General features: G+C 42.2%; 1 protein-coding gene across 1 annotated transcript in view; it reads left to right on the forward strand.

The window, feature by feature from the left end:
• The first annotated feature begins 6,883 nt into the window (after nucleotides 1–6,883).
• Nucleotides 6,884–15,633, forward strand: part of LOC108785499 (kelch-like protein 23) — a 12,681-nt gene continuing 3,931 nt past the window's right edge. Inside the window, exon 1 of the mRNA XM_018554581.1 lies at nucleotides 6,884–8,096. Within this exon, the coding sequence (XP_018410083.1) occupies nucleotides 6,884–8,096 (1,213 nt within the window). The remainder of the gene's footprint in view (nucleotides 8,097–15,633) is intronic.

Below are 15,633 nucleotides of genomic sequence, written 5' to 3' on the forward strand. Positions count from 1 at the left end.
ATATTCCTTTTGTTATCAGGGATCTCAACCTGAAAAAAGTAATTTCAGGGAGGTGCCCTTCTCATTTCAGGGATTCAGGGAGGTGCCCTCATCCACGTGGGAGGGGGAGGGGGGGAGCACCCCGCTGAAATGATGGCAGATAGCAAAGAAGCTAATGCTACCCTTACTATCTGCTGGGTTTTTTTTTTATTCTGACAGCTGCTGCCGTCAGAATAATAAAATAAAAAATACCTGCATAAAAATGAATAGCTACATTGCTATTGGCTATTTCAATTTGCAATAGTCAATAGCAAGCTGGCTATTGCATCCGCCCTCTGCTGCTGTCAATCAGCAGTGGAGAACCTGATGGAGAACTTCAGGTCCACGTCTGCTGATTGACAGCAGCAGAGGGTGGGTGCAATAGCCAGCTTGCTATTGGCTATGGCAAATTGAAATAGCCAATAGCAATGTAACTATTCATTCCTATACTGGTTTTTTTGTAACTGACTGATGGCGGCCGGTGGCCCCGATGTCAAAACCCCCCCCAAAAAAACAGACAGACTAGATAGCAGAGTAAACCTTTCTGGGAGAAAATGTTTCTCTCCAGGGCAGCCGGGAGCCGCTATCTAATAGCTGGAGACTCCCGGAATGTCTGGGATGTCTGTGTTATCGTAACAGTGCCTGTGCTAAAAAAGCAATTGTAAGCCCTTTGGCGCATCCATTCTTCTGTCACATCTCTCTAACAATCACTAGATAGCAGCTGTGGATCTCTGTGTAAAAATCAAGTCGGATGAAGGGTCTGTGTAGTAAATCAGCCTGAATACAATGACATCATCCCTTCTATCCATTTTTTCTGTTGACTGACATTTCACTGTCATAGCATCGCACAGCAAGCTGTCTAGCTATAGATACAAAATGCCTGCAATCCTTATATACTATTGATGCATTATACCATTGTTTCTTTGCTTAGTGCCATTGTCTGGGAACTTAAAATAAAGAATTGGAAAAAAAAATTCCACCCACTCTGCAAAGATGGGATGATGATAGTCAGTCAGTTTTCACAGCTGCTACCGTGTCTCCCCGAAAATAAGACACTGTCTTATATTCCCCCCCCCCCCCCCAAAAAAAAAACACTAGGTCTTATTTTTGGGGGATGTCTTATTTTAAATACTGTCACACACAGTGTCACAATACCTGCAGGCTGCAGCTGTCCTGGAGCTCGCCTCTCTAATGCTGTCCACAGTTCTCGGTGGGATCCCCACCAGGGAGCCATCTCTCTCGTCGCCAGGCTGGACTGCACAGACCTCCAGTCAGAAGTTCCCTCAGTGACTGAGGCTCAATCACCTCACCTCAATCCAACCCCACTGGCCATACTTCCTTGCCGCACTGTGCCGCTGCCTGCTGGGAAATGTAGCTTTATGCCCGGTGGCAGCTCTCAAAGCAAAGGTCGAGGCAGACAGGTGTCTGCTGATTTCATGCATGCGGGAGCTTCGGCGCAGCGGTTAGTCCCCGCCATGTACTCTGATTGCTCCCACCCCCAAACTAGGTCTTATTTTCGGGGAAGGTCTTATATTACATGAATGTTTAAAAATAATGCTAGGTCTTACTTTCGGGGTAGGTCTTATTTTTGGGGAAACACGGTAGCTAGAGATTGCTAGTGAGCTGTGACAGGAGACCGGGAGCAATAAGATCTTACAGCAGCCTCTATGCACAGGTACCGTTAGATGGGATAGCAGAGTAATGACACACGTCACATTAGAGCAAACATGTCTTGAGGATTGTACATGAGCTAGAGCTTACTTTCTGAAAATGCTAGTTCCCTGGATGTTATGGTTATTCACTGTCTTCAGTACTTTGAGTCTCCAACATGGAGCAAGTATGCAGATTCAAAAAAATGTGCATACTTGTTTCAGGTCACTGATCCAACGTATTATGTAACAAGCAAGTATGACCGCCAGCATATAACATTTTCAGAAGAAGTCAGCAGTGGCAGCCTACCTGTTTCTCTTATGACAGATTTCATATAAGTCCAAGTGCATGATTTGTAGGTAACCTCCCTGTGTAAGGGAGTTATTACTATCTCATCAATGCAGTTTAGCTGCCTGTGGGGGTGACCACAAAGTACTGGTGGAGCATGAGTACAGGTTTGGGAAACACTAGGCTATAGGGTACATGTTACAGTATTTCTGTGCCCTCTACTGGTTTCTCCATAGGAATATATGACGTGCAGCCATTCACTGGACCTATGTATTGCAAGACCAGTCTGTACAGCTCTGAAGATCCGGTTTAAATAGTGTCAGTCATTTGCTCATAATAGAGAATTAACTTATGGTTGGATCCATATATTCACCCAGTTAGTTGGCATCTAGTGCCTCATTCATTGACAATGTGGCTATATCCTAGTGAACTGCTGCACAAAATGACTATCTCTACTTTGTATATAGTAGATGGCAACCTGTTAGGTACACTCGAACCGGTAGATCTCAACTCAAAATGTGAAGATTTGCTATGTTATAGGAAACATCTAGAAGTGTTAATGAGGTCTAAGCAGTACCCTGAAAAATCTACTGTTTGTCCTAAATTCCCACTGAATTATTGTAGAGAACTTCCCAGTACATGAGTGTGTCTACAGCCTCATAGCTGTATAACTGCAGTATGAAATCTAAGGCACTGCTGCCTCTGTCTACTAGCCGTAGAAGATTTGGTGATGTGACTACTGTGCTGCTAACTCTTTTCCTTGCAGGAGGCTCTGACTTGAGGAAGCAAAGCTCTGCTTCTGCCAAGATGGCCACCCTCCACACAGAGATGCAGTGCAGAACAAGACATGCTAAGTCAGTAATGGGGAAACAGCTGCATGGAGGTCACAGGCAATACTGGAGACTAGTCCTTAGCCCTCTGCATGCCTTCTTTAGGGCACAACTTCCACAGTTAATGATTAAGCTGAGTGAATTGGGAAAATACGTCGTTATGACCACTAGATAGAGCTGTTCTTTATTAATAAATCTATTGTAGAACATTCGACAAGAAGACAAGTTTTTGCCCCATTCTCACAACAGCTGGTTAACTCACAGAACAAATGAGCCTGCAGTTTTCCAGGGCGAGTAAGATATGCATTTTTTTCATATATAGATTCTTTGGTGTTTAGTTTGTGGTAATATGACAACCATAAGTAGACCATGTCAACTTAAAGGGAACATCGGGTGGCCACCAGAGCACACACTTGCTCTAAAGTTTCAGAATCAAAGTCAGACGCACATTGATGACATCAGTTGTATAAGATTGTAGGATAAACCCTGCCTGCTTTGTATGCTATTTTGTACTCTGTATGCATTATAGTGGGGTATGACAGAGAAAAAAAAGCGCTCCAGAGGTGTTTGCTATAATGTGTTACTATGCACAGCATAAAAGCACATTATGGCTGACTTACAGTACCTTGCAAATGATCCCCTCCAGTGATGCTGTCTGCTGCCCCCTCCATCCCTGACGCTGCTATCTTCACCGAGTCTTTATGGAGGTTGGACGATTTCGGCCTATTGATTGGCCCGACCGGAATGATGTACCTTCATCTTGGCATGAGTTACTTAATCTCGGCAGCCTGGGTCTGTACATTGAGCTGCGCATACGTAGCTAAGTGCACAGAAAAAAAATTGCTGACAGACCGGTAGGAGCTTTTTTTGGCAGAAGAGACTTACACAGTCTCTTCTGCCTGTCAGTCATTTTTAGTAAAGACACTTTAAAAGAGAACTAAAGCCAAACCTTTTTTTTTTGGCTTTAGTCCTCTGCTGGGTCAAACGGGAGAACATTTACTACTATACTCCTGTGACCCAAAGTCAGCATCTAGCGAGCTATTGCCTGCAATTTGCTGACAGTACAGAGTCGCACTGCAGCCAGGAAGATCCGGACAATATTGTCGGGATCCACCCCATTGACAGCTGGCTCTGCCTCCGTAGAGGCAGAGCCAGCTGTGCCCGCTCCCTTCCATGTCTGTCCCTCCATTGAGCCCTGGAGGAAAAGAGAGGGGAGGGGGGGAATCCCTGCAGGGAGGGGATCAACAGTCTCTGCTCTCTGCAGGGAGGAGACCGTATGCTGAATGATCAGCAGTTTGTGCCCGCTCAACTAGAGCAGTGTCACTTGCGAGCTCTAAGTATTGAAAAGTGTACATTTTAATCTCCCAATACTTATCCTTTAAGTCCATATTCACTGAAGCGCGTCAGAGAGGGGCAGACGCTAGATGGGACTGTATGCCACATACTGAGCCTAAATAAAATGTATTTTTTATAAGTGAGATACAACTGCATGGATGTGCAGTGCCAGTTGTAATCACTATGTGGAGAGCACAGAAACCTCACACCAACTACACAGAACAATGCTCTGTCTATGTATAAGTAAGATGAGCTCTTCCATTACATGAGCAATTCTACACCAGTTTATGTTTCATTTATAAACCACAGGCAACATATGGCTCGTATATAAGTGACAATGAACCTTTACAGACTATACTGTTTCCTCCCTGAAGTACTAACACCAGCTATCCCATAGAAGGTACTTCATATTGCATTATAAATCTATTTTGAGTTGTGATCTGTTTTACCTTTCGTGGGATGGTATGCATGGTTGGAATCCAAAACATGTGTGGTATAAAGTACCACATAATATGTTATGTACTATATTTGTAGTTATTAACGCTATTTGGTAAACAATATATATGTCTGTGAACTATAAAGTGAATATAATAGTAAAGAAATGTTTGTAGGTTTAATGGCTAATATGTGTCTGTATGTGAAATAGGGACCTTCGATTGTAAGCTCCTTGAAGGCAGGGACGGATGCAGTCCCGGATGTGCAGTATGTAACATTTAAATAATACAGCACACCCAAGTTCTTTGCAATTATACATTATATTCTAGAAAAAAGGTTACAATTGTAGATACAATGGCAGAAGACCAGAAAAAAAAATTAGACCCAGAGATAGTGGGTCCACCTTGAGAAAGGGGTTGATTACCCCAAAACGTTGGATCTCCGGGCCTCATTTTACTCTGGTCTTCTACCAGGCTAAGCTGCTCTTGTAATTGTATGCTGGTATGCTTTAATTGTTGCATCTTTTTACCATTTGCCCTTGTATTTATCAGTCATTTCCTGTGTCAAGATCTTTGTATCTGTAATAATTGTAACCTTTTATCTATAATATAATATATTTATGCAGAGTACTGGGGGGTGCCGGCTCATTATATTTTGGATAGTTATTAGGGGTAGAGAATAGCTCCCCTTATATGGGGTTTCAGCACCGCTATCTCCTTCTTTTTTTAAAATTATTATTATCATTAGTAATAATATTAAACAGAATTTATGGTGCCAAGAGTTTGTACAGGTTTTTTCTTGCTTATTAGTCGATTTTTGAGGTGTGCAAAATTCCACTTTCTAATCCATTAATTTGCATTATGTAAATTGCTGCATAAATTATTGGTGCTGTATTAATACATAATCCATTAATACATGAGAATAGCCTAGCTCATGATCTTTATGACTGTCCATATGACCTTTGCAGTGGCTCAGGCGTTGGGGATGGGAATAGGGATGCAGTGTATGATAGCAGTGGATAGGGAGCAGCTGGGATACCAAAATAGGATGTGACATCCCCCCCTCCCCTTTGGAATAACAACACTCTTCCATTCCAAATCCCTGTGTGTGCAGCCTATGCCAAAGATGGTCAATAAGGAGGCGCTGTATCGAATGCTATCAGCCTGTGAGCCACTGACGGCAGCCGGGATCCCAGCTGAAAAGACATTAACACTTCCTAACCTGGGGACAGTGCTGCAGGTAAACAATGGCTCTCTTATGGAGCTCATGGCACTTGCACTGGCGTGGAAGCTCCAATTCAAATTAGGGCTTGTAAAGATGCTCTTGGCAGCTGCTTTCATTGAATGGATGACAATGATGTATGACAAAAGCATGGGTGATGATAGAAAAACATGGAATATTTGCATGCTGGGACTGATACACAGATAAAGCTACACATATGTGTGTCAATAATTGACACCTGTGCTGATCTCTCTCCTGCACTCCATCAGGCTGTGTTCTGTGCAGAGTGCAGCGACAGAAGGTGACAGACAGGACTTCATCATTTCAATGGTTTGCATGCTGCTGTCCAATGCTTTGTTTGGCACATGAGTACAGCCAGTGGCTTTGTGCCATAGTGTGGAGGAGGAGGAGACTCCCAAGATCTAGCCAAGGCTGACAGCTCATTGCTAATCCCACTAGTTAATAAGAGGAGGCGTCTCAGGACCGATGGTAATGGATTTGCAATGAAATTTTACAACCTTAGGCTTTATTTACAGTAGCCTAACCACAAGATCAGTGTACAGGCAGCTGGGGCTATGCGCACAATAAGAGATCATTGTGGTTGCTGCTATTATGGCATTCTGTCATCCAAGGGAGGGGAGGCGATGTTTGGGGAAACTGAGAAATGGCTGGGTAAATACTGCATGCTGTTGACTGATATTCATTTTCTATTGCCCGCAGCCTGAGCATTTAGGAACAGTAGGCAGCCAATAAAGGGATGCCATTAAACTGGATGACTGCAGCCAAAGCAGATTATTTTGTAGGCTAAATAAACAAGTGATCAGAGGCTCTGCAGTAATGTATACACAGGACACTGTGCATACTTTGTTTCCAATGTCTTGCTAGGACAGTGCTGTTACATTGCTTCATTCATATCATTGTCCTGAGAAATGCATGCTGTTTCTCACTCAGTCATCTGACCTTGTTCACAAATGAACACTAGTATTAGGTATCATGTATGTCAGTGTTTAACACTTCGCTTGTGTGAGCATAGCTTAGTTTTCCTTTGCAGATATTGCTGTATACTTTTATAGACTGTGCATCTTTATTTTATTCTTTTTGTAGCCATGTCACAAAAGGATCTGGAAGATTACTGTTTTACCTACAATGACCCGACTCATCATGTAGATTTTTTGGAAGCCTTCAGAATGTTTTACAAAGAGGGTCTCTTCACAGACGTCGCCTTGCTGAGCTCCTCTGGGAAGGTTTTCCAGTGTCACAAGGCTGCCCTGGCTGCTTGTAGCCACTACTTCAAGGTGATGTTCACAGCTGACATGAAGGAAAGGTCTAACAGCCAGATCAAGATCTCAGGGATTGATGACAACATTTTAGAGGCACTACTGAACTACACTTACACTGCTCAGATCAGGATCACAGCCAAGAATGTCCAGGGTCTGCTACAAGCTGCCGACCAGCTCCACTTTGTCTCCGTCAAGGAAGCATCTGAGCAGTTCTTGGTGAGACATTTGGATGTGGACAACTGTTTGGGCATGCATTCTTTTGCAGAATTTCATATCTGTCCATCTTTAGAGAAGGAATCCAGAAGAATCATTGTGTCAAGTTTCCAAGAGGTTTGGACTCAGGAAGAATTTTTGGACATCTCTTTTGAAAAACTCTTGTACATCCTTTCACAGAAGAACCTCAATGTCTGGAAGGAGGAGGTACTTTTGCAGCCTCTAGTAAGGTGGATTGGGCATGACTGCAGAAAACGTGTAGAACATGTATATGACTTACTCAAATGCATTAAAGTTGACATTGATGACAACTTTCTCAGGTCCTCTTTGGAGTTGCACAAAAAACATTTGCTCACAGAAAACAAGATACAATCTTTACTCTATTATGCTGTGAAGAGGCAATCACAAGCGGTGTCTAAGCGATCCACTGCAAATATGTTTGTGGTTGGGGGTTATTACTGGCATCCCTTGTCAGAGGTACATTTGTGGGATCCAGAAAGCAACAACTGGGCTCAAGGGGCAGATATGCCAGATCATACAAGGGAGAGCTACAGTGCTACCAACCTAGGACCTCACATTTATATTACTGGAGGGTACAGGACTGATAATATAGAAGCTCTAAACACTGTGTGGATTTATAATACAGAGACAGATGAATGGACAGAAGGCTGCCCCATGATCCATGCAAGATACTATCACTGCTCTGTCACCCTGGCTGGCTGTGTTTATGCTTTGGGTGGGTATAGAAAGGGGGCTCCAGCACAGGAAGCTGAGTTTTATGATCCACTAAAAAAGCTTTGGTTCCCTATTGCCAACATGATAAAAGGTAAGTAATGTGTGACTGTTTATCCTGAGAGCGTGTGATCTGTTTGAAAACTTTTCAGATTTACTAAAAAAAAAGCAGAACTGTACAATCAATCTAACATACCTGAGATCATAATGAAGAAGGCCAATGCAATAGGGGCCCTTACGTTCCTTACATATGCTGGTTATTGTTCAACTGTACCATTGTAAGCACCTGATTGTTCACCCCATCATCTTTTATCCATTAGCTAAAATTTAAAATCAAGCTGATCAAGTTGACGTTTCTGCACTGGCTGCCTAAATGGAAAAAAATAGGCAGGGCAGGGGTGGTTGACAGAAATCACATCTGTAGCTTTATTAGTGACATATTACATATTCTGGTTGGTGTAGCTGGTTAGACACCTCAGAAAATCTCCCTTCATTCTATTGGAAGGACACCCACTGTTAAAAGGGACGAAATTTAAAGGATAACTAAGTTGCAAGCCTCAAATATTTACAGTGAGCATCACAAATTGCTGGAAAAGTTATACGATGCACTAGCCCAGTACAGGACAGGCAGTACTGAACATTGTGGAAAAATAGGGTACCCAATGTAAACTATTTTTACAGTTCACTTCTCACTGTAACTATTCTGGGCCTGTATTATGGCGTAAAACCGTTTTTTTCTCTTTAAAATAGTTTTCGTGTACATCTTGCTCTTAAGTCAAAGTGTGTAATTGAATATACTGTGCTGCGGGACTGACTTCCATCAAGGCATATTTACTGAATATGATTATCATTGCATTATTTTGTCAGGATAACTTTGTATATTGTAATGCAGGGAAGTGTATTCACAGTCTTTGTACATAGTATGTTTACCTGTCTTAATCCCTTTCCCTTGTACCAACCGTTTGTGTCCATTGAAGAGGGTCTAAGATGGTAAATTCTTAGGTTCTTGTGTTGGAGAAAACCATAAGTACAGCTGCTAATAATATAAAACATTAGTTAGTTACAGGTTAGACCGTTAATTGACAGATATATCTCCCTGAGAACATTGTATTGGATTCTATCTTTGTTTTAAAACAGTGGATGTGTAAGGTCAGTGAATATTTTATGTTCGTGTTCTTGGAACAAGAAAGTGTTTTTTTTGTTTTCTTTTTCCTGTGAAAGCTAAGATCATTTTATCAGTTGGCTCACAATGAATAGCCTGCTGTCAGTGTAACTGAAGACAGATAGTTGTGGGGAAACATTTACCTGTCCTTGATTACATCTCTCCAGTGCTAATATATGCCACCACAACTAGCCCGTGTTTGACTGTGGTACATATGCCATAATGTTCTCCTTCTCTCTTCAACAATGAAGAGAAAGGATTTGTACTTGGTCGCTTGTTCCAACAGTTATTGAAATACTGGAAAATATCCATGCATTTGTTTCTCTTTTGGGGGTGAAGGTCATCATAAGGATCCTAATGCCCGGTTCACACCTGGGCGATTTTCGTCATTTAGCCCGAGAAGGTCAATCAATTTCCCCCACCCACCCTAACAGCATAGACGGAGGAATCTCCACTGCCGACTATTGGATTCAAGCTTGAAATTTGGCCAATTCAGCAGGAATTGGCCAAAATTCGAGCTGTCTATGGCCAGCTTTTGGCATACAGCACTTGCTATTTTGAACTAGCCTGAATAGATATCTGTAGGTTTTAATGAGACTAAAAGTGGGCTTTAAAATTTACTGTGATGTCATTGTACTGTTTATGATGCAAATACTGAATGGGATTGTTTCCATATATTACACATATTACAACCCTGTTGAAGAAGCTTTTAGATGTGTTTGAGTGTCCTGGTTTTCCGGTTTGGGACCACAGTTCAGTTTTGAGGGATACATCATTAAAAGGGAAAGAGACACAAAGGGACACTGTGGATTTGATTATTCTGTGTAAAGATGACCTCCTACCCTGACCTAATGATACTGAAATCTCCAGAGACCCTCTGCCACAGCCGCCACCTAATTATCCAATGTCAGCTGGGGAGCGGTGACATCACCTCCTTCATCGTTTGACAATGCTTGGACTCAGCGATTAACTGCTAGGCCTGAACACTGTATCATAGGAGAAGGTCACATACTCTTCCATACCCAGATGCACCAGATATTTTGGGCCCGCTGTGGCATAAGAAAGCTTGTCAGGGGCGTTACACAGACTCTTTAAGGGAAAATGTGGGGGACAAGAAACAACCCTATCTGCTTTCTTAATGCTACAAACCCCACAACATTTCAATCTAGTTCCCGGAGGGATGTCCCAAGCATTTTAGAATTAAAGCATAATGGAAAATATAACATTTTATGCAGTTTTTAAAATGCAATTTGTATGAATTAATTCCAGGAATACATGTATAGTATTCTGTTGTATTTACAAGGAAGACTTAAACAGACAAGAACTGCAATAACATGTAAGGTTCAATTCACATTTTCATAAAGTGAGCTACTGAGCTCTGTAAACAATAGGCTTTTTTTCAGTAGAAAGTAATGAGTAACTGGAGGAGCCTAAAACTTTACCTGCTGGCTGTATATACGAATTCCAAAATTACGTATTTGCATTACGTTGTTTCTCTATATTTCTCTCCTGACGTGTTTACATTAATAACTTTAAGAAGTGACAAACAAATAAACACATAAGCATGGTCAGAGATGAGAGGAAGATCTTCAGTGTAATACACTTTTAGGGCTGCTCTCGCTGGCTAGGGAAACCAAAGAACTGAAATACAAAACACAGAGAGCGCCTCCATCATGTAAAACTTTTTAATAAAATAAAATAAAAACAGTTTGGAAATGTACTCACAAAGGGAGATAGATAACAGGCATGAACAGATCACGTAAAGCAGACTTAGCCAGCCGGCTATCAGTCCTTTTTGGTTGAGGCGTTTCCGAGGTCCCACCTCCTTCAACAGAACGATTGATTCTGATGAAGGAGGCGTGTGAGTACATTTCCAAACTGTTTTTATTTTCTTTTATTAAAGTTTTACACGATGGAGGCGCTCTCTGTGTTTTGTATTGAACTTTAAAGGAGAACTATGGGGTTAAGGCTTTTCCCCATAGTTCTTCCTAGGGTAACGGGAGGACACAAACTAGCGTCCTCCCGTTACCCTAAGCTCAGTATACCGCAGGCTGTAGCTCGCGGTATACTGAGACGCCACAGTATACCGCGAGCTGCTGCTCATTGTATACTGAGACGCCGCAGCTGAAGCGGATCCCAACAATTGTGCCGGGATCCGCCCAGCTGCGTGAGTGACAGCTGGCTCTGCCTATCTAGAGGCAGAGCCAGCTGTACCCGCCCCCTCCCCCGTCCGTTCCGCCAGTTAACGCTGGCAGATCGGAGCGGGGAGGGGGGAATCCAGCCGCTCCCCTGTCACGCCAGAGAGCCGTGACAGGATTGAAAGGCGAGCGAACGCCGGTATGTGTTCGCTCACCTCCCGATCTACTGAGCCGACCTGTGACAGTCTCATTGTCACAGGTCGGCTAGAACTATGAGGTGAGTGAAAAGCACTCACCTCATAGTTCTCCTTTAAGAAGTGCTTTAAGAAGTATTGCTGTTTTTTGCTGGCAGTGTACTGTGCCATAAATATAGTGAGCTACTCCCTTCCTCTTTTGACATGACAACAATGCACTTTCAGCTCTGAATTCCTAAGCACATGGTGTCAATCCCGCCTACATAATTTATTTTCCATTACAAAGAACACATACTGTACCTCTCGTAATCTCCATAACCCCTACTTGTGCACAGGCAGAAAGCACAGGAGGTTACCAACTCACACATTGTCTGGTAACATAAGCAGGCATATTTTGCACTTATTGAACAGATATAACAAAAAACTTTCAATGGTATTTTTAGCAGACCAAAAGGGAACAGATAAGAGAAGTTAACTGATAGGGTTTAAACACACTGTGAGGCCTACTTACAAAGAATAAAAAGAGCTATTCACCCTGCTGATCTCTGAGAACATTTGTTCTGTGTGAACAGAGGCAAAAACTAATGTTCCTTTTAAATGCAAAGTAATACCTCATGATGGCCACTAGATGGCGCTGGGGGGCTGCTCGACTTCATCTAGTGGCCATAATGCATTATTACATTACATTCGTCCTGAAAAGAACTTTTGTTTTTGCCTGTTTTTTCAAAGAGCAACATTTCTCAAAGATTGGCAGGATTAATGGATATGTGAATTGTTTATAAAAAGACTACTATGTATGGCTTAACATGAATTTATTACGTGTTCTTAAATTAGATAGAAATATTATGTATAGACAATTCTTGCCCTGCAATGTATTATATTTCCTTTTTTTTTTTTGCTCTCGACTGATGAAACTAGTCACTCGTCTACAAGTGTCTGCTTTTTCTTTGTCATGGAGCCAGGATGAAAATCAATGCACCCTGGGGTGACAGATAAGAAGGGAGCAGCTGTGATTAGAACACATTTTCCATTTTCCAAAACAGGTTTCCAGCACTAAAGTAGTGTACAGGGAATACTGCTACACTGTCTGGTTTCAATGTTGTTGGAGCAGAAAGAGTAGGGGTCAGCTAATGGTGTAGAGAATAGATAATACTTAGAAGGGGGGTGTCATCCATATTCTAGACCACAGGGTTGTTGGGGTCCAGACCAATACACATAGACAAATACAGAACGTAATACTGATTTTTGTTTTCCATGTTAAAATCATCAAGTTACCTGAGCTGCCATCTAACAATTTATAGTCTTATCATTTAAATTCTTAAGGGGTTTTTAGATATATTTTTACCTCTGTCTTTCTAAAAAAATAAAATAAATTGCCTGGTTTATATTTTGACTCGTAAACTTTTATCATTTCTGAGTCACGGACCGAGTATACCGTTTGGGATTTCTTCAAGATAATGTTACAGTAGATCCACTAGAGCCAGGCAACAAGGTGAGGTCACAAATGGCAGCCTCTGTGTTGTCTAATGACGGGTTGCATTTATTGGTATGGTGTGTGTGTGCAAAGGTGTGGACAAACACTATGCCATTAAGCTACATGCTTCCTAAATTTGTAAAAAAAAAAGAATTACACCAAATGCATTACTGTTCTCTAACAGAAACGTACCAGCTTCTCTTGGTACATAAGATGGGCTTGTGAATTGTTCCAGTAGGATAGACTGGCTGCTGGACTGTATTGCCAGCACCTCCATAGCACCCTAGGTACCATATAAACCTTTGGAGACTGCTATGCTAACTGTAACCAGAGCTTTTATGGTCAAATCTGGCCTGCCCTCTACTACTCCCTTCACAGACCTTCCCAGCCTCCTCATCAATTGGGAAGAGCGAGGATTTGTGGCAATTAACACGTAGACCCGACACAGCAGAAAATTCAGTGAGCACCTCCAAAGCTCCCTGTAGTGAAGGCCCAGGGTCATGAAGGAACAGAAGCAGATTGCCCGCATATAGCGCCACTCTCTGTAAAGGACTATTACTTACCTGATCCCCACTCTTGCTGGACCGGCACACACAGCCTCCTCCCTCTGAAGATTGGAGGCCTGCTGGCGTCATCATGTACAATGTGGGTTCAATAGACCTGCATTATATGGGAGGACACTGATGGACATTCCACAAGCTAGAATGGAGGGGAGAGAGGAGAGTGCTGACTGATGGTGGAAGGTGGTCAGGTAAGTAAGAGTGCTTTGCAGAATATCCCTAGACATTAACTAGCAATTAACCCTTGAAGTACAGGGGTAGCCGCCACACTGCAAGGGGAAGTTTTGTTCTGAACCCGGAGATAGGCTTTAAGTGGCTGGTGAGGGTTATGAAAGCTCCTTTCAACTATTCTGACCTTTTTCAACAGAAAATGGTCTCTTATTTGCCTCATTATTTAAATTTTTCAGACAGCAATAAAAGTAAAATAAAATGTGACAGTACACAAACGAAGGTGCACTTTAAAAAAAGAATAAAAAAAGAAAGAAAACCACAAAAAAACACTAAATTAAATAAACGGACCTGTCCAAAATACACCTGCCAAAGAAAAACAATGCAGACCTTCTAAATAAAGGGATAGAAGTATCAATACAAGTGTTACCATACATAAGAATTCTACTCTACAATCCAAGTCATGTGCAGTTCCATTATCCAATCATCATTAAAATAAATACCTTTCCATATAATGAATTTCGAAGTACTAGCTTGTGGAAGGTTTTTGTGGCTGCAGGATTAATATGCGGTGAACTAAAGCTATTGCAAATGATTCCTCCTGGCACGGAAACAAGGGCCATGAATGGAGATTCTGTTTTTAGTATTTGGGTTTGGCTCCATTTATGGCGTTCTCTTTGTTCTTCCTAAAGACAAGATGGTATTATTTTTAGAATAGTCAATACAGTGCTGTACTTAGACATCAAGCTGCCTTACATGCACCTGAATAATGATGTCTTATTGTACAAGCTCTGCCCCTTGTGTCATGGGTTTATTTTAGTAAATACCAATGGGCTATGATTATGGCTATGGCTATGGCTATATCACTATTCACTTTTTGGCAGACACCACACTGCGCTCTGCAATGCATGAAGTGCAGGGGATGGTGGGGAGCCTGCGTTTCTTCTTTGAGTATTCTCTGCATAATGCAGCAGAGAAAACTCTGTGATTGAACAAGAGGCTGATCACATGACTTTGACAGGTCACATGACCATGCTCTCCTCATGCCGGCACCTTTTTCATTTGTTTTTTAGAACTTGGAAGCAAGCTGAGACTAATGCATATGTGTAATGCTTTATAAACATGGAAGCAGTGGTATGACTGTGGCATGGCCATATCACTGCATTATAATATAGGCCTATGTATTGAAGGCAGCAATGCTTTATAAGAACAGCTACTTTTGGATTGTGCAAACTAACAATGATAAAAGTTGGTTTCATGTTTATTGAACTATAGTGAGTCTTCTATAGCCTCTCAACATATTATTTTTTATATTATTTTTTATTATATAGCCACAGGTGTCCAGAGGTGGGCTGAAAAGGGAAATAAAGTAATAATCCATGTGTACATTTTTTGCTTGGTGCAGCCCCCCTTACCCTGCTTTTTTATAAGCACAATACTCACTTTCCATATGCACTAAGAGTCCCCCATTATTTTTCAGTGGATGCTAACGCAAGAGCTTCTAAAAATGTATGGGTGTGAATGGGACCAGTTCACACTAATGAGGTCCATTGCATTCTATTGCAGTGTGATGGAAAAAAAGTAGAGCATGCTCTGCTCTTTTTCAGTGTAACATAACGGAACAAAAATAGATGTAATTGCAACACAATGAAATGGAATGGAAGTAAAAACAGAAAAATACATAGGGGTCTATTCACGAAGCTGCCGAAGGATCTGGCCGTAGCTTCGGCCGATCCTTCGGCTAGCTTCGGCCCCAGGACCCCTTCGGTTCAGGAGAACCGAAGGGGTGCTGTACGGGCTATTCACTATAGCCCGTACAGCTCCCGATCATGGCCGAGCGGCTCAGCCCGAGCCGAACGCATATGCATCGTGCTCGGCTGAGCCGTGCTGAAAGCCGAAGCTGGCCGAGCGGCCGGCCATTGGCCGGCCGCTCGG

Source organism: Nanorana parkeri, unplaced genomic scaffold (genome assembly GCF_000935625.1).
Source record: "Nanorana parkeri isolate BGI_ZX_2015 unplaced genomic scaffold, ASM93562v1 scaffold165, whole genome shotgun sequence".
NCBI classification, from domain to species: Eukaryota; Metazoa; Chordata; class Amphibia; order Anura; family Dicroglossidae; genus Nanorana; species Nanorana parkeri.